The sequence below is a fragment of the Lepus europaeus genome, chromosome 18, assembly GCF_033115175.1.
Source record: "Lepus europaeus isolate LE1 chromosome 18, mLepTim1.pri, whole genome shotgun sequence".
Classification (NCBI taxonomy): domain Eukaryota; kingdom Metazoa; phylum Chordata; class Mammalia; order Lagomorpha; family Leporidae; genus Lepus; species Lepus europaeus.
The window spans coordinates 24,883,885-24,907,650 of record NC_084844.1 but is presented as its reverse complement, the minus strand read 5'-3'; the positions used below and the strand labels follow the sequence as shown (position 1 = coordinate 24,907,650).

General features: G+C 49.5%; 1 protein-coding gene across 1 annotated transcript in view; it reads right to left on the bottom strand.

Annotated features, from left to right (window-relative positions):
- Window positions 1-6,318: 6,318 nt before the first annotated feature.
- The window catches only part of CALCOCO2 (calcium binding and coiled-coil domain 2), a 34,446-nt gene continuing 16,998 nt past the window's right edge, over window positions 6,319-23,766 (bottom strand). Inside the window, exons 3-13 of the mRNA XM_062215755.1 lie at window positions 21,513-21,615; window positions 21,199-21,332; window positions 19,817-19,942; window positions 17,525-17,613; window positions 17,135-17,204; window positions 15,341-15,463; window positions 14,990-15,076; window positions 12,393-12,488; window positions 10,646-10,781; window positions 8,096-8,124; window positions 6,319-7,276 (exon numbers count right to left, since the gene is read on the bottom strand). Coding sequence (XP_062071739.1) covers window positions 7,121-7,276; window positions 8,096-8,124; window positions 10,646-10,781; window positions 12,393-12,488; window positions 14,990-15,076; window positions 15,341-15,463; window positions 17,135-17,204; window positions 17,525-17,613; window positions 19,817-19,942; window positions 21,199-21,332; window positions 21,513-21,615 — 1,149 coding nt within the window. The 3' untranslated portion in view covers window positions 6,319-7,120. The remainder of the gene's footprint in view (window positions 7,277-8,095; window positions 8,125-10,645; window positions 10,782-12,392; window positions 12,489-14,989; window positions 15,077-15,340; window positions 15,464-17,134; window positions 17,205-17,524; window positions 17,614-19,816; window positions 19,943-21,198; window positions 21,333-21,512; window positions 21,616-23,766) is intronic.

The following is a 23,766-nucleotide window of genomic DNA, read 5'->3' as shown; positions in this document are numbered from 1 at the left end:
GTACTTGGGCCATCACCTACCGCCTTCCCAGGCACATTAGCAGGGAGCTGGATCAGAAGTGGAGCGGCCGGGACTCGAACTGGCACTCTGTTATGGGATGTTGGCTTCCCAAGTGGCGGCTTATCCTGCTGTGTCACAATGCTGGCCCATTTTGTCACGGTTTTGAGGTTTTCCCTGTTCCTAGTCTGTTTGGAGATGTTATTCAAATGAAGCCGTGTGCCCAGGGCTGGCGCAGGCTGGCAGCACGAAGCAGTGGTTAGGAAGCCCAGGCGGCCAGGCAGGACGTCGGGCCAGCATGTGTCCTGGGCCAGTTGGCAGAGAAGTGGACGTGTAACTGCAAAAGCAAACAAGGGAAGGGCAGGGCCGGGAGGCTCCTGGCTGAAGTGCGGCACGGGGGCTCCTCCTGTGGTTTGAGGGGGGCTATTGGCAAGAGGGGCTAAAAGGGGAATGGGAGAAGCAGCAAGAAACAATGAGGAGGAGCAAGCCGTGGGGAGCTGGTGGAGATCCTCCTGGGGGGTCGGAGGTGGCACAGGGCAGGGCGCAGCAGGCTGGGGAGCAGGTGTTGAAGACAGATTAGCCCTGACATGCATGTGAGGCATTGACCCTGGTGTTTGCATAGCCACTTCCCCGGGGAGGAGGCCGGGGCAGTGCCCCAGCTCCATTCGCTCTCTGGGCAGCCAGGACTCAGTCTCCCTACCGGGGGACAGCTCCTCCGTGAGGATTCAGAGGGCGGCACGTGCGCACGTGTGTGCACTGCAGTCTGTGTAAAGCTCTCTGTACACAGAAACAGCTGCGCGGAAATGTTTATTGTGCTTGGGTTTGGTTGTTACAAATACACTTGATTTTAATTTTCTCCTTGATGCATTTCAAATGTCTTTAGTGAGCATGGTTTTTAAAAACAAGCTTATTTGCACGTCAACATTTTGAGAAATGTTTACTTTTGGGGCTGGTGCTCTGGCACAGCGGGTTAACACCCTGGCCTGAAGCGCCGGCATCCCATATGGGCGCCGGTTCAAGTCCCGGCGGCTCCACTTCTGATCCCACTCTCTGCTGTGGCCTGGGAAAGCAGTAGAAGATGGCCCAAATCCTTGGGCCCCTGCACCTGTGCGGGAGACCCAGAAGAAGCTCCTGGTTCCTGGCTTCGGATCGGCATAGCTGCAGCCATTGCTGCCATTTGGGGAGTGAACCAGCTGATGGAAGACCTCTCTCTCTCTCTCTCTCTGCCTCTCCTCTCTGTGTAACTCTGACTTGCAAATAAATAAATCTTTTAAAAAAAGTGTCATCTTAAAAAAAATAAAGAAATGTTTACTTTTTTCAATCTACTTGAAAAGCAGCGCAACAGAAATTGAGAGGGAGCAAGTGTGTTCCATCCTCTGGTTCACTCCCCAGATGGCTGCAATAGTCAGGGCTGGGCCAGGCAGAAGCCAGGAGCGCAGAACTCCACCCGGTCTCCCATGGGGGTGGCTGGAACTCAGGTACTTGGGCCATCACCTGCTGCCTCCCGGGCTCATTGGCTGGAAGCTGGAAGGTGGAGGCAACCCCGACATGGCGTGGGTGTCTCCAACAACAGCCTAACCCGCCCTGCCACAACGCCCGCCCCCGCCGGTCCACATTCAATTCTGACAATCAAGGGCTTCTCCCAGCTCTGACACTACTGAGCTCATCTTCTGAAGCTGTTTCTCGCTTAGGGGCTTCTAGGCTGCCACGTTTCTCCTGGTTGCTCTTCCCTTGCCACCAGCTGGCTTCCTGTCCACAGCCGTAAGCCCTGAAGTCGGTGCCGCTCAGGCTCTGGCGGGACCCCAGCCCGTGTTCCTGCTCTGTGCAGGCTGGCTTGTGCCTGAATGGCTTCAGCTGGACCACCAATCAGGTGCAGGCTGCAGCTGGAACTCAGCTCTTCACTGGGACGTTTACCCAGTTGCATCCTGATAATGCCTGCAAGCCCCTCAAATCGAACAGGCTGAACCCCCTCTCCTCCCGCCCCGCGGCTGCTGGTCCTTTTGAGCTCGGTTATCTGCGCCAGAGTCCTGATAAGCATCCACTCCTCCCCACCTCTCTGGTTCCCCGAGAGACATCCACGCCTTAGTCTCTGAGCCTCTGATTATCACCTTATGTGACAAAAGATGTGATTAAGGATTTTGAGGGCAGGCCTTTCTCCCAGATTATCCAGGCAGGCCCTAAATCCAGTGACAAATGTCTTTGTAAGAAAGACACACAGAGGAGAGCACACACTGAGAAGAGGAGGCACTGTGACTGTGGGAGCAGACTTTTGAAAAATTTTCATTTTTTTATTGAAAGGCAGAGAGACAGTGAGAGAGAGACAAATAGAGGAACAGAGAGAGATCTTCCCTCCACTGAGGCATTCCTCAAATGCCTGTACCAGCCAAGGGTAGGCCAGGCTGAAGTCAACAGCCCAGAACTCTATCCAGGTCTCCTCTGTGGGTGGCAAGGACACAAATACTTGGGCATCATCTGCTGCTTCCCGGGGTGTGTATCAGCCGGAAGCTGGACCAGAAGCCAAACAGCCGGGACTTGAACCTGACACGCTGAATGGGATGTAGGCTTAACCACTACCCCGCCCCCCAAAAGACAGTTCTGTTGCCACAGGGTCCCTCGCATGGCCCTTCTGTAACACACCCGTCACTCTCCCTCCTCTGACTTCAGCCTAACTACTGGAAATCACCAGTCTCCATTTCTCCAGTTCTGAAGTTTGAAGGATGTCATGTAAATGGAACACACAGCACACAGGTTCAAGTGCTCTACAAATTCAGCAAAATTCCCTGGAGACTTCCACCACGTTCGTTCCTTTTATTTAGTAGTACGTCGTCCTGTGCACTTCCCGGTTCCTCCGTTTCAGGGGATCCAGTGTGTGGACTGGACGAGGAACGAGAGCGCTGTGCCATCCTAGCTGCAATCTACAATTGGGAACCTGACTTTTGGGGGATGGGGAGTGAGTGGTTTAAAAACCCAGAGGCACTGGTAGCAACCGCTTTAGGTCCTGTGGTCCAGGGGCCGTAGAAAGTTTGCCTACAATGAAAACCAGGCAGAGAGTGGGACGAGTTGGCAGCAGCGCTGTTGCCTTGAGCTCCGGCCCCTCGTGCTGGGAACCAGGCAGCCTGGCATTGGCGGCTCTCCACACCCCCACCCCACGTTAGCTCAAACAGCGCTCGTTCGGTGTGACTCAGCCGGACTGTGCTATCTTTTAGGACAGAAGCTGCGTTCTTTTTGTTCAGCGCTTCTGCTTAAAAGTCTCTTGCTTCCTGGGCTGCTTCTCCCTCCTCCTTCACAGGGGCTGAGCCTGTCCCTCGGCTTCCTCCAAAGCATACTTCTCTATGAAGCCTCATGAACTCGGGCTTGGAAACACATTAATTAACACTGAGGTCCCACGGCGGATGTTCTGTTTGCAGGATGGCCTCCCGCATCTTAGGTCCTAAAATTGCTTTCCTGGGTGGTTGTCTCCTTTCCCCATCAGGTTGGGAGACCCCTGAAACCTGAGGCTCTCCCATCCACCCCCAGTAGCTGGAGGAGGGCACAGACAGTGTCTTCATTAATCTCGTAGGTTCCCCAGGGAAAGATGGCCTGTCTTCTTCTATTTTTTTAAATGCTGTCCCAACACTAGCTCTGTACACTGTGGGTGCTCAATGAATGTTGACTGACTGAACAATAATAAACTTAGTCCCCCGGAGAGTCGTATTCTTTCGTTCCCTAGGGAGAAGTAATACCATTAGGTAGAGCAGGCTGGATCCCTTAATGTGATTACCTGGGATTTGTGGACTGACGACTCTTCCCCCCAACTTTATTGGGGACATTCATCTCTACAGAAAGGTATTCCCAGAAACCACTAATGCTGCTGGCCTGACCCTGTACATCTTGATTCCTTCGCCAATGACGGGTGCTGCCAGCCCAAGACAGAAGCAGAACCTGACACAGCTGTGGTGGTTGTCCTGAGATAAGCACAATCTGCCCAAGTTCAACAGTCAACAGTGTTACCTGCTGTGTGATCTGTACTTGAGATCCCTCGTTAGCCCATGTATGACCACCGTAATTTACTTTTTTAACCTTTAAAAAATATGGCAACTTGAGATGTAATTCACACGGCATAAAATGTATCTATTTGAAGGAATTCCATGATTTTTAGCATTACCTCAGAGTCGCACTGCCATCTCCATAATCAGTTTTACATTTTCTGTACTCCATTAGGAACTCCACTCCCGTTAGCAGTTACTGTCCATTTCCCCCACAACTTCCAGTCCTAGGAAACCATGCATCTATTTTTTTTCTACACATTTGCTTACAAATGAAATCATACAATATGTGGGCCTTTTCACTCGGCATGGTCTCAAGGTTCATGCATATCAGATACTTCACTCCTTGGCACTGCCAAACACTATTCCACGTGCAGATACACCACCATGTTTTATTCATCGAGGCATCACTTGGTGGATGTATGGGTTGTTTCCAATTTCATCAAGATATTTCTCCACGTTTCAGCTTACTCAGCTATTACGATGAGTGAGGTACCTTGTCTGTTGCAGATATGGGAGGTGCACGGGGAATACATGAGATATATTCTAAACTAGAAAGCCCTGCAAGAATGTGCAGATACTTCAATATTTACACGAGGTCAGTTAAGGAGAACATTGGGGCTGGCATAACCGCCCTGAGCTGATGGCCTAACATTCATTAACTCAGGGCAATTAGCTGCATATCTTTTTGGGTTTCATTTCCATGTAGAGTCCATTTTGCTTCTTTCTTAGGTAATGAACTGTATCTCTCAGCCCCAGCCTACTGGCTCATCCATGTTTGTTGCTAGGAGACCAGGTTAGAGTATGCTTATCTCAGTGCAATCCACTGCCACTATAGAAAAGCACTCAAATGGCCGGAGAATGAGACTGGGCCATGTAAACACCTACATGTGATCGCAATTCCCGGCCAGATCAAGGAAAAGGGCCGAAGCTATAGGCGTTGTGAAGAGCCTTGGTTTACCAAATGTTCTGCCAGCTCTCGTTAGTTTTCTTCCATATTCACCTCTGCCAGGGTAACTCCCCTTCCCCCAACTGTCCATAAAGTAAGTGTACTGAGCTAACACAAAAACATGGAAATGCTGGACCGAGAGAAAATGAATCCAGAAGACCTGCTGCCATAATACATTTGGGCTCCAAAATCCAGTGTAGATATCAGTACTACCTACGCCCGAAGTTCCTGCTAATTTTTGGCAGGTATTTTACAGCTAATATAAAATGTGTAGGTGCAAGGGGGATGGAGGGGGGGGGGCAGTGGATTATCTGAGTCGTGGTTTCCTTTAGTGCTAGTAGTTGCCTGCGGCTACATTTGCCCCTGCTCGGCCTCGGGAAAAGCAGCCGGGGATGGGAGACAGTGCTAAAAGATGCTTTGTTTTCCACCCAGTGACAAGGGTCACTGCCACCTCGACTGCTTTTCCATCAAGCCTGTGGCAGGGCTCCTGCTCCGCAGCCACCCTCAGGGCGGCAGGCACCGAGGGGAGCACCGGTTTGGAATATGTCACTGCTGCTCCTCTCCACTCACCGGCCTAATGAAGAGCTGACTAGGACAAAACTAAGGAAACCGCGGTTCTTCACCGGAACTACCTGGAGAGCAACAGAAGCTGTGCAGGGAGAAAGGGGATGTGCTGGGAAGTCTGCTTCCAGACTGTGGCCCCGGCCCCGGTACATCTACTGTGGAGTCAGTGTGAATGTCGCATAGGATTCTCAAGGGGGCAGAAAGTTCAAGAGACATCTTCTGCAGCAGGCGGTGACACGACAGAAGTGTGAGGAATCAAAGCTAGGAGCTGGGACTAGGACAGGGCACAATTCCAGTCACGTTGGGAAAAACCCCGTAGGCACGCAGAGCCATGGCTGGCTCAGCGCTATTCATGACATCATGTTCATATCATCCCCAAGTTTTTGTAGAAGTCTCTATGGAGACCAGCTGGTTGGCTGCCTGGGAGTCATTTCCATTTGTTCAGTCCCCGAGGGGAGAGGAAACGGAGCTGCTTTCTAATAGTTCAATTAGGCAAATCTGGATGGAGGTCACTGAACTTGGTTCACAAAGGCTGCCAAAAGCCACACTGCTCCTTTTAAAAAAATTCACGGCAGGTTCGGCACGAAGTCAGACCCTAGGTTTCTCAAGCTACGGCTGCATCACCTCCCTCTCCAGCTCTAGATAACCGCCAGGGCTCTCTGGTAGAACAGTTAAGACAGGTGAACAGAAATCTTTGGGACCATCTGCCATTCCCAGAACCCTTTTGTTTAGTCCACGGCTTAAAAATAAAAGGCCATAAAGTGAAGGTTTCAGTTACTTAAATCCCTGAAATAGAAGAGCGCTTTATTTTTAGTATAAGATAGTAACAATGGTTGTCTCGTTATTCCAACATCCATCTTCAAACTCACCTGCTCAAAAAGTAACAAGGCCATATAGTTTCTAAGTCCAACTAACCATTGAAAAAGGATGTACAACACAAAAGGCTATGTGTTATGCATAGAAAAGACCAGATTAGAAAATGTCAGAGGTATCTAGAAAGGAGGCTTTCTGTGATTGAAATGGTATTTCTTGTCCACTGTGCAGGAATAAACTTCTTCAGGGAGCTGAGTGATGCGGATGGGGAACCTTTGGTTGGGCAGCCACGTTCTCCCCTGTGTCATGTTTGTCTGGTCTGATGCAATCAAGCAGAGACAGAGGCCCGAGGAGAAAGAGTAGCCCAGGGTTAGGACCGAGGACACACACCCTCAAGGCCTGACCTCACATGACAGCGGGACAACTTGGGAAATTAATCACTTCCTAGCAGGTAAAGACTGCTGTGAATAGCAGGTGAGCTCTACCCCAGGGCCCTTGTCCTGAGACCCTTGGAAGAATGGGTGTTATGGGTGAGAGGCTGACACAGCTGGAGTTATGTGACTTATAGGCGGTAACCTGCGAGGGTGGACGCAGAAGCCCCTAACGCCATCCTCCAGATAGTGGATGCGACCCCAGCGCTCGGGGCAGCAGGCTGAGGGACTCCCTGATTGCTTCAGGTGAGGCAGGATCTTGACTCATAGGACCCCTAGTAGACGCTCTCTCTGCTCTATAAGTTATCTAAGCAGAGCATCGATCCACGAGGCTGGGACACTTAGAGTGAGTGGCATAACACGTGGTCTTCGTAGATCTGCTTCTCTCTTGCTGGGAAGATCTTGTGACAAATTGGACAACTGAGACAGACGTGCTGCTGCTCACAAATGTCGTCAGCAAAGTCTGATTTGCAGGTGGGGCACTTCTTGACGGAGAACTGGGAGGAAGAACAAAGAGGTCAGAAGCATCATCAGCTGCGTGTGGCTGAGACACGTCCATCTTGCTGTTTTCCACTGTACACTCAGCTCCTAGTATGACTGGCACACGGCAGGCACTCAAGAAACAGTGCATGAATGAACAGATTCACATTTGGAGATACCCACTGGGGTTTGCTCTAGCCCCAGCGTGGAAAGGGCCTAACATCGCTGGAGTAGTCAGCACAACTTTCAGGGGTGGGCATGATGGCACAGTGGGTTAAGCCACAGCTTGGGACACCCACATCCCATATTGGAGAGCTGGTTGGAGCCCTGGCTGCTTTGCTTCCAATCCAGCTCCCTGGGAGGCAGTGCATGATGGCTTGAGTCCCTGCCACCCACATGGGAGATCCAAATGGAGTTCCTGGCTCCTGGCTTCAGCTTGGCCCAGCCCTGGCTATTGTGGCCATTTGGGGAGTGAACCAGCAGATGGAAGGTATCTCTCGCTGCTTTATAAATAAATACATATTTGAAAAACAAAACACAACACAACACAGCTTCTAGGCTGGAAGGCCTTGTTTGGCAAGCAGCTCAGTTCACACCACCTCCCTAGAGGGGCTACCAGACTCAAGTCACAGCCAGGGATCTTGAGCAGAAAGCCCGGGGACAAACTGTGCCTTCTTCCCACCTCAACCCCGCTCAGCGCTGGGCCCAGAAGACACTGCCCCACTGACTTCTGGAGTTATCAGAATGGACCAGCCTCCCTGTGGCTCTCCCATGGACTGGAGCTGGAGGGAAAACATTCTCTAGAATTTGAGAGATCTCACGAGTCAAGTACTTACCAGGCCAGAGGAGGAACTTTCTTGGATACCTGAGGATAATAAAAAGAGATTTAATTCAATGAAAAAATATCATCCCTCAATTCTCCAGTTGTGTTCTAATAGGTATTTTCTGTTCCCCTCACTGTTCCCTTTCTCCCCATTGCCTCTGATTCTCTCTCATACGCCATGAATATATCACTGACCCCTGAGAGAGGGGATCTAAGTCAGTGACGAATAGAAATGAGGAAAAATTAATGAAATAGCATTTCCAGCACCACAACAAATAGCAAACCTGTTTCCAGAGTGGGGAGGCAACAATTTCACAAATAGTCTGAGGATAGACTGTAAAACTGTAGCCATGTGGGGACTGGCACTGTGGCATAGCAGATAAAGCTGCTACTTGCAGTCAACAGCAACCCATATGGGTCCAGTTCAAATCCCAGCTGCTCCACTTCTGATCCAGCTTCCTTGCTAATGCACCTGGGAAAAGCAGTGTAAGACAGCCCAAGTGTCTGGGCCCCTGCATCCGTGTGGGAGACCAGGAAGAAGCTCCTGGCTTCAGAATGGCCCAGCTCTGGCTGTTGCGGCCATCTGGGGAGTGAACCAGCAGATGGAAGACCTCTCTCTCTCTCTCTCTGCCTTTGACGCTCTGTAACAACTATGCCTTTCAAATAAATAAATAAATCTTAAAAAAAAAAATAAGAAAAGAAAGTACAGAGCTGCAGATGTAACAGGATTTGTCTAGCTCTATCTACTGCCATGAAGTTATTAAGTTATTAAGCCTACCTTTATATTTTTTTCAATCTAGGTCTTAACACTACACAGTACTGTTCTCATATTATTATACATACTGTTCCCACCCCCACCCCCCATGTAAGAGGTTTTGAATTTTATCCCTGTCATTGCAAGTACGTTGTAAAGTACTCCATTGCAACACGAGGTACTTTCCTAAACAGCCTCCCAGTTCACAGAAGGAACTCACTTTGTCCCCAAAGCTATGCTCACCTCTTCCAGGCGCAGTCACCGGAGGTATGCAGGACCCTGGGTCCCTGTCTGTGTCTTCTCAGAATCCCGTTTCTGTCTTGGCCCAAGAATGGCCAAGCCTGTCTTTAGCCTGTGCTTGATCGGCAGTGTCCACTCACAGGCTCCTGTCACCCAGAGACGCTAAGACTCGGGGCACGGAGTTCCAGGGGACACAGGGTCTCAACCTCAGCAAAGCAAAGACCTCTCAACCCTTCATGTGGTCACTGCACCGCACTGACATTTCATGCTCCAAAAGAATGCCCTCTCCTCCGCCACAGTACAGGGCGGGTTCTCCAGAAAGGCAGGCAGGTGGTGATTTGGGAAGACAGCGCCTGTGGACACTGGGTTCCTGAGCAGCCCACAAGGATGGAACGGTCAGCTGGGGGTGCCATCAATACTGTGCCACGTGGCTGAAACGTCTCCTTCCAGGTCACCTGCTTCATCAGTCCAACAGACTGGATTAGGGGCACTGTACTTCCTCTACCAGTTACCCCACCCTCAGCCATAAAGTGGTAGAGAGGGACCAGCACTGTGGTACAGCGGGTAAAGCAGCTGCCTGCAGTGCCAGCATCCCTTATGGGTACCAGGTTCGAGTCCCTGCTGCTCCACTTCCAATCCAGCTCCCTGCTGATGGCCTGGGAAAGCAGCAGCAGATGACCCAAGTGCTTGGGTCCCTGTACCCACATGGGAGACCTGGAAGAAGCCCTGGGCTTCTGGCTTTAGATCGGCCCAGCTCCAGCTGTTGTGGTCATTTGGGGAGTGAACCAGTGGGTAGAAGATCTCTCTCTCTCTCTCTACAACTCTGCCTTTCAAATAAATAAATAATCTTTTTTTCTTTTTTTTTTCTTTTTAAAAGAAAGTGGTAGGGAGGGACTCGCTCTGATTTCTGTCGAGGTCACTATGTTGGAAGAGGGCAAAAGCACTTAAAACTTTTTAAAAAAGTAAACCTTTTCTCCTGTCTACTGTAAAGATCAGGTTGTGCCTCTTAAGATAATACAATTGTCCAAAAAAGCAAATGAGGTCTGTTATCACTTTTGGGGACAACAGAGAAAAGCTCCATGTTTGAAAAGGACAGTGTTGCCCCAAGTCCCACCCCTACTTCTTGTCCCGCCACCCAAGAGTTTCTGAGGAGCATGCTCTGGCTGCCCCCGGTCACGCCATCAGGGAGGCCGCGGCAATGGGCAGTGTGCGGGCAGTGCGCCGCCTTAACGAGCTCTCGCAGCTCTGGGTGTGTGTATCTCCTACATAAAGACATTCGTCTGATTTACACATCTAGAATGTAGCCATGGGACTCAATTTGTGTCTGCTGCCTCTAGGCGCGGGATCTGATTTGTGGTTTCTGGATTCAGATTTATTTCTCAATTAACACTTCTTGCCTGGCAATCTTTCTACTGGGGCCTCAGCTTCTGCCCAGCAAGTCTTAACAATGAGACTGGTCTTAATTAGCATCTCAGACAAACAAATAAAACAAACAGCAACAAAAAGAAGTGGGGGAGCCGGATGCAGGCAGGGAGGGGCCGGCCAGCTGGAATGGCAAAGTTGTCTTACCAGAATATGGGTTTCCATAGACCAGTCCTGGGTTTTGTCCTGCACCTCCGTGATTTGAAGTCAGCATCGGATCCGACAAAGAGTCAACATCCAGGCCCATGTAGCTCAGCAATCTGCTATTCTCTTTCTTCAGGAGCTAAGGATAAAGAGTTTACAGGCATGTGAGAGACAAGGAATGGCCAACAGGAGCCTGGCTAGAGATGCCCAGTACCTATAGGTCTCCATTCACAACGCGGCACTGGAGAAGCCCAAGAAATGCTCATCTATAACTCGTCGAACGGGAAAGCGGGAAGCGAGCTGAGTACTTTATCTCTGACCCGACATGTACTTCCGGAATTTGGTTCTAGTCACTCACAAGGGACTGCACATCTCTGAATACTCATCGTGGAAGGATGGTACAAAAGCAGCGTGGACATGTGAGGTTAGTTTGACATGTTTAGTCAAAGTGGTGCGATGTTGAGAGGAGAACGATTCTTTCAGTTGGCTACCTTGGGCAGTTTCCTAGCACCATGTAAATACACATCTGATGTCATTTTCCGTTCTTCACGTGTTGTCCCATTAAATGGAGAAACCCACAGAGAGCGTGGGAGGAAGGGAGGGAGGTGGGCGCACAGCCCTGAGAAGGACAAGCAGTGAGAAAGGAGAGAACAAGATACACGTGGTGCAGGCATGGAACATTCCTAGAAAAAGGGCATTCGGACACCGCCCCTCAACCTCCTACGCAGGCTTTACTGTGGGTCTTAACAAAGCCTCCAAGCACCACGTTGTTGCAGATTCTGTGTGGCCCCCGGGAGACTGGGACTTCAAAGGCAAGGCCCACAGATCCCAGTCAAGAGTGTGAATGACAACGGCAGCACAGAGCCCAGGACAGGGGCGTGAGATCAACACGAAGAGATCACCCAGGGGAAGCTGGTGTCCGGCAGGTACGGGTTTCAGTGTCGCGAGGTGAAGAAGTTCTGGGGAGCTGTCGCACAACAGTGACCCCTATGCTGGAAAGCTATTAAGATGGCATTTTTTTAAAGACACAATTGAAAAGAGAAGAGAGAAATAGAAATGGTCCCTTGGAGGCACCGTGCAGAAGGCTTGGAGTGTGGAGGGGAGAACTGCTGGAAGTGCAGAGGCAGGGGGAGCAGCCAGAAGGCATGGACACCTGTCTGCCTGTTTTTTTCACGGAGAACAACTTCAGGTGTGACCATCTGATTTGCTTCCATCCCCCTCAATCGATCAATCAGCCAATCAATCATCTGTGAAAACCAGCTTGCTGTTTAACATACAGCAGATACTCCGTATCAGTTGGGCGCAAGAATGAAGTGGTTAGTGAACGCCCAGCATTAATTAGGGGCCTGCGTGGGCCCCAGCAGTGGTTCGGAGCACTTCTGCGCCTGGTGTTGACAGCAGAGGAAAAGGAACAAGTTGTGCTGAGGGAGAGGGGTCCCCCGCTACCACGAAAGCCTGCCAGGGTATCACCCTCCCCTGCAAAAACCATGCTTTTAGCAGCTGTGCGGCCAAAAGCAAAAATAAGTCAGGGCTCACCAAGGCCGCTCCCCTCCAGGTGACACTGCCATGCAAAACAAAGAGGGTGTGTGGTCGATTAGGAAGCCAGGTTCCATTTACTCTGTTCGGGAGCAACTGCTTCAGCCCCGTCCAGCACAGGCCTCTTCATTCAGGTTTCTACAGCTGCAGCTTTGGGCCAGCTGCTCCTTTCCCCTAGGCCCCTGAGGGTTTCCACCCTCCTTCACGTCCCTACCTCATTTTCTCTTTCCAGGTTCTCTTTCTCTCTCTGCAGAGCATCGAGCATAATCTTGTTATCACTAAGTCTTCTTGAGAGGTCAAAGTTCTCTTCCTGTCAACAAACAAAACTAGGATTAGGATCCCCTGAGAGACTGCAGAGGCCCTGGCCTTCCGGAGGGGTGGGGCCGAGGTGGGAGGAGGTGGGAGAAGGGACCTAGGGAGGAGGGAGTGGTACCAAGGACAGGAAACCAACTCCCAGAAAAGTGACTTAACAAAAGGCCCACAGGCATCAGGGGAGGGAGAGGGGTCAAAGAGAAAGAGTAAGCTTGGGGAAAACCTCATGACTGATCTGCCATCATGGGAGAGTGCAGCCTTGTTCGGCGTCACTCCAACCTGCCTCACCCAGCAAGCTGGAAGCCCGGAGGCTTAGACTGTGTGATTCCCTCCCGCCCATGGCTTGAGCTTCCCAGAAGGAAGGGTTGGCCTGACCAGTGCCATGCTCCCTCCGGAGCGTCCCGTCTCCTACCTGCGGACACACACATGCGCATACCTCACAAACACACTTAAGCTAATCCTGCTAGTTGTGGTTTTGTTCCAAGATTTTTATTTGAATGCTGGTGCCCAAACTGCTGTGCGCTTGTAGCCGACCCTGAGGTAGTAATGCGAGGGGGCTACCCGGTGACAGCGCTGACTGCAGGCTCCTTGCTCCCCAGCCCCACTGGCGCCTGCTGGCTCTTCCGGTCCTGCTTCACTTCCTCAAAAGGTAGAAATAAGAGAGGACTAGCTGAGTCTGCGCAGAGTCCTGCTCCACGCTTACCAAACCCTGCCCCGAGCCGTGCTTCAGCCAGGGCTGGTGTTTCCAGGGGTGGCCCCCCAGGTGGCTTCTGCCCTCCTCCTCTGAAGAGGACATACATTTCCATAAGGAGGGCATATGTCCTTGCGGCTTGCTCTGAGGTCCACAAACCTCCGCGCCCCTTGCGGCCCTGGGCCCCTTCACCCCTGTTCACCTACCAGTGCGGCAGCCCTGAGTTGCCTGATCTGTTTGTGGAGTCGTTGGCACTCTTTGTACTTCTCTAAGAAACAGGCTTTCCCGGCCTCTACCTTTGCCTTTAGGCGTTCCACCTCTTGCACTAACTGCTCCTCCACTGTTGTTTTCTTGTTCCTAGGCTCCTGAAGTACAAGATACAGTCCTCATAGTCAGGCTTTTTGGATGCACGAGGAATAGAGAATTGTTATCAGACGGATGGCGAGTCCCCTGGGTCTTGACAAATGCTTCATGGAAACCAAAGAAACCCATACCTGTCACAAGGACATCCGAACCCTTGAAGGACCCTGCATTATTTAAAACTAGCGTATTGGCTACATCAGAGGTCACAGACTCCCACGTGCCTGTAGGGGTCAGGCAGGTAACTGGAAGGAGGAGTTATTACGATAACAGCGAAGACTGTGGTCAGGTGGAGAGCACAGGACCCACGTTGGGGGTGCAGAGGCGGTGCCAGTAGGTTAAGCCTCTGCCTGTGGCGCCAGAAACCTATGTGGGCACCGATTTGAGTCCTGGCTGCTCCCAATCCAGCTCCCTGCTGATGGCCTGGGAAAGCCCTGGAAGAATATCCAAGTGCTTGGGCCCCTGCATCCACGCAGGAGACCTGGAAGAAGCTCATGACCCCTGGCTTTGGATCGGCCCAGCTCCAGCCATTGTGGCCATTTAGGGCGTGAACCAGCAGATGGAAGACCTCTCTGTCTGTATCTCCCTCTATCTGTTAACTCTGCCTCTCAAATAAATAAATAAATCCTTAAAAAAAAAAAAAAAAAAGGGGTGCATGGGCTCTAGACTCTGCTGCTGTGGCCCGCAACATGGGCTCAGTGTTGCCAGATGATCTGGTTTTTCAGAAGCTGGAAATCCATATTTCTCATGGATTCGCAAGTTCTGTTCTACTCTATAGTGTGCTAAAACATACACTACCTTACATATGGTAGGCACTCAGTAACTGACTGAAGATGGCCGAGTGACTGAACGGTGCATATATAAATGTGAGCTCCAACCCCAACAGATGCACTGCAGACATCAGGATTTCTCCTGCCCTGACATCAGTTCAGAGAATGGACCTCCCAGGTGCCTGTCCATACCATGAGGCCTTTTTTCTGATAATACGCTATAGGTAATTATAAGTCAGTTAGGCTTTCATTTCTATATTACTATAACTCAGAATAACTTATAATGATAATGGCTAATATGTTAACTGTAACAAATGTTGCTGTGAGTGTTGTGATTTGCTGTTGTAGAGCTCTTTATAACCATTAATCCATCTGTCCTATACGAATTGTAAGGCGGGGCTAAGGGTTATTCCACGTGACTCCTAGCCCAAGACTCCACTTACTGTAACTGTCACGGTATTTAACCTTCATCATCGCTTTAACACTCCTATAAAGGCCCACCTCTCCCAGTAGCGCACAGATGGCAGATGCTCTGTCCTTTTGGGTAGACAGCAAAACATCCAAGAGTGAACGCTACTCTAATCTGCCTTATTTACCCTCTCTAGCTCCTGCAAATGGACCCTCCTGTCTTCCTGTCTCTAGAGCCCCTCCCACATAGCCATCCAAAGACAGACATGCCGTTAACTCCTCGTGCTTCCTTGCCGCTCGGGATTCTTTCTCCTTCATCTCCTCCACAGTGTGCTCGAGCCTCTTCTGCTGCTCCCTCTGTAGAAAAACAGATTTCAGGACCACTGCTGGGAGGATGCACGCATGCACGGGGAAAGGGCCTGCTGGACTCAAAGGCAAGCAGGTGCACAGGAGGGGCGAGTCTCCTGTTTGTTTCTGAGGAAAGCCCCAAGATGCCTCGTTTCAGTTGGCTTCCTCTGAGACCTTCCTAGGGGCCAGCGATACTGGGTATGTGCTAAAGACAAGAACCACGACTATTTTCTTACAAATGCCTACAAGTCTTGCTGTCTTCCATCACCCTACCTGTTCAGTTAAACTGAGAAAGAGTTGGCCATTTTCCTTTTTCATCTGTTCCAACAGCTCTGTCTTGTCTTGATCTCCCTGAAGAAGCTTCTCCATTTCTTTCTCTTGAGTTGACACCTGGACCTAAAGCAAAACCAGCGAATGCAACCAAGATATAAAAGAGGAAAACTCACCAGGAATGACACTGAAATTCAGAGAACAGAAACAGGAAGCGATGTGTTTCCCTTGCTCTGCCCACTGCCAAGTATTCCTTAGAAAACTTTAACCTTCTCTTTTTTTTTTTTTTTTTTTTTTTACAGGCAGGGTTAGTGAGAGAGAGAGAGACAGAGAGACAGAGAGAAAGGTCTTCCTTCTGTTGGTTCTCCCCCCAAATGGCCACTACGTCCAGCACGCCACGCCAATCCGAAGCCAGGAGCCAGGTGCTTCTCCTGGTTTCCTATGCAAGTGCAGGGCCCAAGGACCTGGGCCATCCTCCACTGCCTTCCTGGACCACAGCAGAGAGCTGGCCTGGAAGAGGAGCAGCCGGAACAGAATCCGGTGCCCTAACTGGGACTAGAACCCGGGGTGCCAGCGCCACAGGCAGAGGATTAGCCTAGTGAGCCACGGCGCCTGCCCAGCCTTCACCTTCTCAGCTCCAACTTATACCCTAGGGCTCAACTCAGCTAAATGAGACAAACTACTCTTTAAAGCCTTTATCTCTTTAATTTTTATTTCTTTATTAATTTGAAAAGCAGAGTGGCAGAGAGAGAGAGACAGAGGCAGAGAGAGGAAAATCTTCCACCTGTGAGCCCACTCCCCAAATGCCCACAACGGCTAGCAAAGACCCCCTTTTTTAAAGGTACAGTTTCCTAAAAATGACAGCAGTTCTGGGATTATCTGCTTTACATTCCAGGCTTTTGAGGAAGATTTTTTTTTTTGACAGGCAGAGTGGATAGTGAGAGAGAGAGACAGAGAGAAAGGTCTTCCTTTTTGCCGTTGGTTCACCCTCCAATGACCGCTGCAGCTGGCGCATCTTGCTGATCCAAAGCCAGGAGCCAGGTGTTTCTCCTGGTCTCCCATGGGGTACAGGGCCCAAACACTTGGGCCATCCTCCACTGCCTTCCCGGGCCATAGCAGAGAGCTGGCCTGGAAGAGGGGCAACCGGGATAGAACCCGGTGTGCCGGCACCCCAACCGGGACTAGAACCCAGTGTGCCGGCGCCGCCGCAAGGCGGAAGATTAGCCTGTTAAGCCACGGCGCCGGCCTTGAGGAAGATTTTGTTTGAAAAGATTTTGTGGCTGTAAGAGAAAGGTGTAAAAACCATTGGTATAGATGACGGTCATCAACCTTAAGAGTTTATGATAAACACAGACTGAACAAATTATTCAGTTCCTTGAAGACTGCAACTATTAAACAAAACACAGCGCTGGGCGCAGGTGGTTGGCCTACTGCTTAAGATGCCTGGACCCGATGGCCGGCTCCTGACTCCAGCTCCCTGCTGATGCAGACCCTGGGAGGCAGCTGGGATGGGTGAGGTGATTGGGTTCCTGCCCCACCCATGGAGGAGACCTGGAGTGAGGTCCCAGGTCCCAGCCTCAGTCAGGTGTTGTGGGCATTTGGGGACTGAATCAGCAGATGGGAGTTCTTTCTCTTTGTCTCTCAAATAAGTTAAAAAGAAATAAAAACAGGAGAGGGAGGAATGTTCTCCAGAATGGAAGGCACATAACCCGAGACTTCAGTCTGATGCTCTGTACGGGATGCCACAGGCACTCAGCACAGTGATGCACCCTGGGGCAGCGGCATGACGTCACCCACCTGCAGCTGATCCACTCTGACGCCCATTTTCTCGTTCTCTGAGGACATCTTCTCATTGTGCGCCTTCAGTCTGCGGAGGTGGGGAAGCTGTGGTCAGCACCGACTGACGGCCGGCCTGGCCCTAGTCCTGCAGTTATTTTAAAATCTACGGGTCTCCACTGCAGTCCTGTTTTGACTTTCTGACCCCCAAAAACTGATACTTGAATTCAGATAATTTCTTCTGCCTGTTCTGATACCAGTTCTCTAACCTGTAATTAAAGAGCCCATGATTCAAAGGGAGAAGAATCATAGCTACCACTGTCGTGATGGGAAGAGGGCTTTCTAACAAACTCCAGAAATCTAGTCCGACCGTCCCGAGGTCCTCCCACCCAGGAATGATGGGACACTCACTGCAGCAGCTCTGTCTCCCAACGGTCCTTCTGCTCTTTGGCTTCCTGTTCCAACTTCTTATTGATGCTCTGTAGGGTTTCCAGTTCTTCCTGTAGATCGGGACATCACCAATGTGATGGACCATTTGTAAGATCACTGTTAGCATCTTAGGTAGCCAAAAATATGTATTGTGCACTTACTGTATATCAGACATAGCACCACACAGCAGTGAATGAAATACCCAAGTAAAGGGACTCCCATAGTAAAATGTTTTAAATATATTCTTCTCATATGAAAAATTATCTACCCTAATTTCTTTTCTACTGGAGCTTGTACGTGTCCACTAATTCACCAAACAAGTATTTCCTGAGTGCCAGTTACACACTAGACACGGTTCTCTGGCACAAGAAACAAAGCTGCTTTTTTCCTGGAAAAGTGCTGTCTAATCAATTAAGAACCACATATGTAATCTAAAAATTTGTTTAAAAAACTGAAAAGAGGGGCCGGTGCTGTGGTGTAATGGGTAAAGCTGCTGTCTGTAGTGCCAGCATCCCATATGGGCGCCAGTTCAAGACTGGGTTGCTCTACTTCCAATCCAGCTCTCTGTTATGGCTCGTGAAAGCAGTAGAAGATGGCCCAGAAGAAGCTCCAGGCTCCTGGCTTTGGATCGGCACGGCTCTGGCCGTTGCGGCCATTTGGGGAGTGAACCAGCAGATGGAAGACCTCTCTCTCTCTCTGCCTCTGTAACTTTTCCTTTCAAATAAATAATAAAAAAAAAAACTGAAAAGAAACAGATGAAATTAATTTTAATAGTACAAGCCAATCTGGCTAAATAGTATAACTTAGTATAGCTAAAATATCATTTCAACATGTAAACAATAAAGAGGAAATATTTTACTTTTTTTGCAAAATCTCTGAATTACAGTTTATATTTTCTGAACACAACATGTCTCCATACAGTCACATTTCTAGTGTCCGTGTGGCCAGTGGCCACCATGTTGGTCATTACATTTCTTTCCTAATTCCAATCTGCAGTGAGGTGACTTGTACATCAATATCGCCTCCCTGCTCTAAGCTGCAGGCCTCTCCGATTTCTCGCTTATAGACTTCAGAGAAGGCTCTTCCCTGCAGCAGAGCTCCCAGTATCATCAGCTCTCATTCATCACCTGCTGATCTGGAGGAATATTCCAATCAGGAGTAACAGAGCTTGGCAAATCTGCAACCTAACTTTAACACTAACTCTCTCTGCTCTTGACATTCATCTAGCAACTCAAGGAAAATATTTCAAGCTATAAATAGGCAATGGGAAGAAACAGTGGGTTTCAATCTGGGCTCTACCAACTGGTTATGGAATCCTTCTTTTTCTTTAAAAAAAAAATATATTGATTTATTTATTTGAAAGTCAGAGTTACACACAGAGAGAAGGAGAGAGAGAGAGAGAGAGAGAGAGAGAGAGAGAGAGAGAGAGAGAGAGAAAGAGGTTTTCTATCCACTGGTTCATTCCCCAAATGGCAGCAACAGCCAGAGATGAGCCGATCCGAAGCCAGGAGCTTCTTCTGGGTCTCCCACACGGTACAGGGGCCCTAGGACTTGAGCCATCTTCCACTGCTTTCCCAGGCCATAGCACAGAGCTGGATCGGAAGTGGAGCAGCTGGGACTCAAACCAACGCCCATATGGGATGTTGGCACCGCAGGCAGCGGCTTTACTCACTATGCCACAGCGCTGGCCCCTGGTTATGGAACCCTTCTAAACCTCAGATTACTCATCTACAAAACTGAGATAATAAAGGATTGCCATGAAATTTAAATAAAATAATCCCTATAAAACTTCTTTTTTAAATTTTATTTTTGACAGGCAGAGTGGACAGGGAGAAAGAGAGAGAGAGAGAGACAGAGAGAAAGGACTTCCTTTACCATTGGTTCACCCTCCAATGGCTGCTGCGGCCGGCACACCCCGCTGATCCAAAGGCAGGAGCCAGGTGCTTCTCCTGGTCTCCCATGTGGGTGCAGGGCCCAAGGACTTGGGCCATCCTCCACTGCACTCCCGGGCCACTGCAGAGAGCTGGCCTGGAAGAGGGGCAACCGGGACAGAATCCGGTGCCCTGACCAGGACTAGAGCCCGGTGTGCTGGCACCGCAGGCGGAGGATTAGCCTATTGAGCCGCGGCACCGGTCCCTATAAAACTTCTAACGTGCCTATAAAGCAATAGTGTAAAGGAGTGAGATCACAGGCAAAACACAAAATCGTGATGGATAAGTGGCAGCATCCAATTCTGATCTCCATGCTCAAGGTCACTGTGAACCGCAGCCATACCTGCTTCCTCTGTAGCTCGGCCTGCATGTCTGCGTTCTGTGTCTGGAGGCTGACACAGCTGTCCTTCAGCTCCTGGTTTTCTCTGTAAAGTTCCTTATTGTGCTGCTCAATCTCTTCCACCTGGCCCTACAAAAGAACATTCCAGGGAGCAGGTGTTGAGTAGAAAAGACGCCCACATCCCACATTGCAGTGCCCAGCGCTGGTTCCTGATTATTTATTTGGGGGGTGGTGGTATTGTGGCGTAGTAGGTTAAGTCTCCACCTGGCATCACATATGGGCACTGGTTAGAGTCCTTGTGGTTCTATTTCCAATCCAGCTCCCCTGCTAATGTGCCTGGAAACGCAGTGGATGATGGCCCACGTGGGAGACCTGAAAGAAGCTCTGGGTTCCTAGCTTTGGCCTGGCCCAGTCCTGGCCATTGTGGCCATTTGGGGAGTGAATCAGCAGATGGAGGCCAGCAGATGGAAGATCTTTCTCTCTCTCTTCTCTATAACTCTGCCTTTTTAATAAAAATAAATAAATCTTTAAAAGATTATTGCCAGTATTGTGGCACAGCGAATTAAACTGCTAACTGCAATGCTGACATCCCATATGAGTGCCAGTTCGAATTCCAGCTGCTCTGCTTCTGATCCAGCTCCGTGCTAATGTATCTGGGAAAGCAGTAGTAAAAGATGGTCCAAGTGCTTGGGCCCCCACCACCCACATGGGAGACCTGGATGGAGTTCCTGGCTTCGGCCTGACCTAGCCCTGACTATTGCAGCCATTTGGAAGTAGGTGGAAGATCTCTTTCCCTGGCTCTGCCTTTCAAATAAATAAATACATAAATAAATAGATACATCTTTGGGGTAGGGAGAAACGATTTATTTGAAAGGCAGAGTGACGGAGTCAGGAGGAAAAGGGGAGTAGAGATAGCAGGGAAAGATGGAAAGGGAGAGAACGGGGGAAGGGGAGAGAGAGATCTTCCATTTGTTGGTTCACGCCTCAGATGGCTGCAATGGCAGGGGTTGGGCCAGACTGAAGCCAGGGGACTCCATTCAGGTCTCCCAGGTGGGCGGCAGGGACCCAAGCACTTGGGCCATCATCCACTGCCTTTCCAGGTACATTAGCAAGGGAGGTGGATCGGAAGCAGACAGCCAGGACACAAACTGGAGATCTGATATTGGATCCAGCATCAGAAGCGGCAGCCGAAACCACTGTGCTACGATGCCAGCTCTGTGGTTCTCGCTGACATTCCTGAGTCACTCCCACGTGGGCTGAGTGGGTGCTGTATACGTTCTCCCAGCAGTATCTGTTAGATATTCAACAAGCTCTTAATTGATCCAAATTCCCCTCTCCTATCCTGGAACCACTATGCTTAAGGAAAACATGAGATATTCACAGACCTGAGTGGTAACAACCAGGATATCTTCCTCATTTTCTGGACGGAACTGGAAGGGAATACTTGCTCCCCGGACTACGCCATCCTGATCCACGTAGCAGAACTGGTAATACTCATCATCCTTGGGCAGGTAATAAGCTGGAAACACAACATGACTTTTAATTAAAAAAAGAAAAAAACAAACAAACAAAAAACTAAGATCTATTTCAGAAATTTTAAAGCTAGAAATCTTTTTATCTGTCCCAGAAAGCTCAAGCTCAAGGAAATGAACCAGTCTTGGCTACCGTCTCCAACACCTTTGATCCAGTAGCTTCTCACCTTTGAACTGGACTTCCTGCTGTTTGGCTGATTCCTTGTTTAGGTCAGCGGGCAAAGTGACCCACATGAAGGTGTAATACTCACGGGTTGTCTTCCACCCCACCTGCAAGGACAAGAGCTGTCACTCAGCACCCGGAGGAATGTGTTTCTTACTTAATTACACTTAATTTTTACTCACATATGTTGAAAATGTGATAGAATGAGTTCATTATGACAAGATTCACACACCATGAATCAGATTATGTTTTCTGACTTACGATAATTATATATGAGAAAATGTTGATACAACCAAAGACTGGACACACACACACACACACACAAGGAAGTGAAAACTAGCTCCTACAGGCCCAGAGCAAGAGCTCCAAAAATTACATCTCTAAGTCGGACACGCAGTTGAGCACGACTGGGGAGAAAGTTCTGGGATTGGGAACCTTGATACCACTCTCCTCTTACAGTGGTGTTTTTGGAATTTCTAACTCGGAAAGCAAGAGGGAAGGAAGGGGAATTCTATCTATGAACTACAATGAATCTCTTCTCTTTGTATTAATATCACATTAACATGACAATTGATGAGAATTTTGTTGTAATTATCATGTTTTACTATGACCCTGAGAATCTAATGTATTTTTTTAATTTTTATTTGACAGGTAGAGTTATAGACAGTGAGAGAGAGACACAGAGAAAGGTCTTCCTTCTGTTGGTTGACTCCCCTAATGGCCGTCATGGCTGGCGCTGTGCCGATCCGAAGCCAGGAGCTGGGTGCTTCCTTCCGGTCTCCCATGCGGGTGCAGGGACCCAAGCACCTGGGCCATCCTCCGCTGCCCTCCCAGGCTACAGCAGAGAGCAGGACTGGAAGAGGAGCAACTGGGATAGAACCGGCGCCCCAACCGGGACTAGAACCAACGGCAAAAGGAAGACCTTTCTGTCTCTCTCTCACTGTCCACTCTGCCTGTCCAAAAAAAAAAAAAAAGAAAAAGAAAAAAAAATTCCTTTAAACAAACAAAATTTAAAAGAAAAATCAGAGGCGCTGGCATTGTGGCATAGTGGGTGACGCTGCCACCTGTGACACCGGGCATCCCATATCAGAGAGAATGGCCCAAGTGCTTGAGCCCTTGCACCTATGTAGGAGGCCCGGAAGAAGCTCCTGGCTCCTGGTTTCACCCTGACCCAGTCCTAGCTGTTGCAGCCATTTGGGGAAGTGAACCATAGCAGACAGAAGATTTGCCTCTCCTTTTCTCTCTTTATAACTCTGCCTTTCAAATAAATACAATAAATCCTAAAAAAAAAAAAAAAAAAGCACTTGTTTCCAACCATCCAGCCATCTCCACTAATTTATCCTCTACTGTGTCCCATTCAGCCTTGTTATATTATCAACCTAGTTGGTTATACTGCTTCCTTTTTTTTTTTTTTCAAAGATTTATTTATTTATTTGAAAGGCAAAGTTAGAGAGAGGCAGAGGCAGAGAGAGAGAGGTCCTCTATCTGCTGGTTCACTCCCCAAATGGCCACAATGGCTAGAGCTGGGCCAATCCAAAGCCAGGAGCCAGGAGCTTCTTCCAAGTCATGTGGGTACAGGGTTTCCGCTGCTTTCCCAGGCCATAGCAGAGAGCTGGATCAGAAGTGGAGCAGCCGGGACTCAAACCAGCACCCATATGGGATGCTGGCACTGCAGGTGGTGGCTTTACTCACTATTTACTCACTATTGCCACAGTGCCAGCTCCTCTGCTTCCTTGTTTAAAAAAAGGCATGTTTTGGAAAAATGTGGGGGGTAGACAGAGGGGCAAGGGGGTTCTTAGATTATGAAGTACCAGGTAAGAGAATCCAGGTAGGTTTAGTTTTCTTTTCTTGGTGTTTTCCTTAATACATGCTTAGCGAAGGCTTTCTGGTGATAAAGAAAACAAAAATGTGGTAGTCATAAAGACCTACCTTTAATAATACTACTACTAATAAACACACAGCAAACAGGCCTCCAAGCAGGAGGCTGGCTGAGTGGAGAGCGTCCTCTTTTTTTTTTTTTTTTTTTAATTTTTTTTTTTTTTTTTGACAGGCAGAGTGGACAGTAGAGGGAGACAGAGAGAAAGGTCTTCCTTTTTGCCGTTGGTTCACCCTCCAATGGCCGCCGCGGTAGGTGCGCTGCGGCCGGCGCACCGCGCCGATCCGATGGCAGGAGCCAGGTGCTTCTCCTGGTCTCCCATGGGGTGCAGGGCCCAAGGACTTGGGCCATCCTCCACTGCACTCCCTGGCCACAGCAGAGA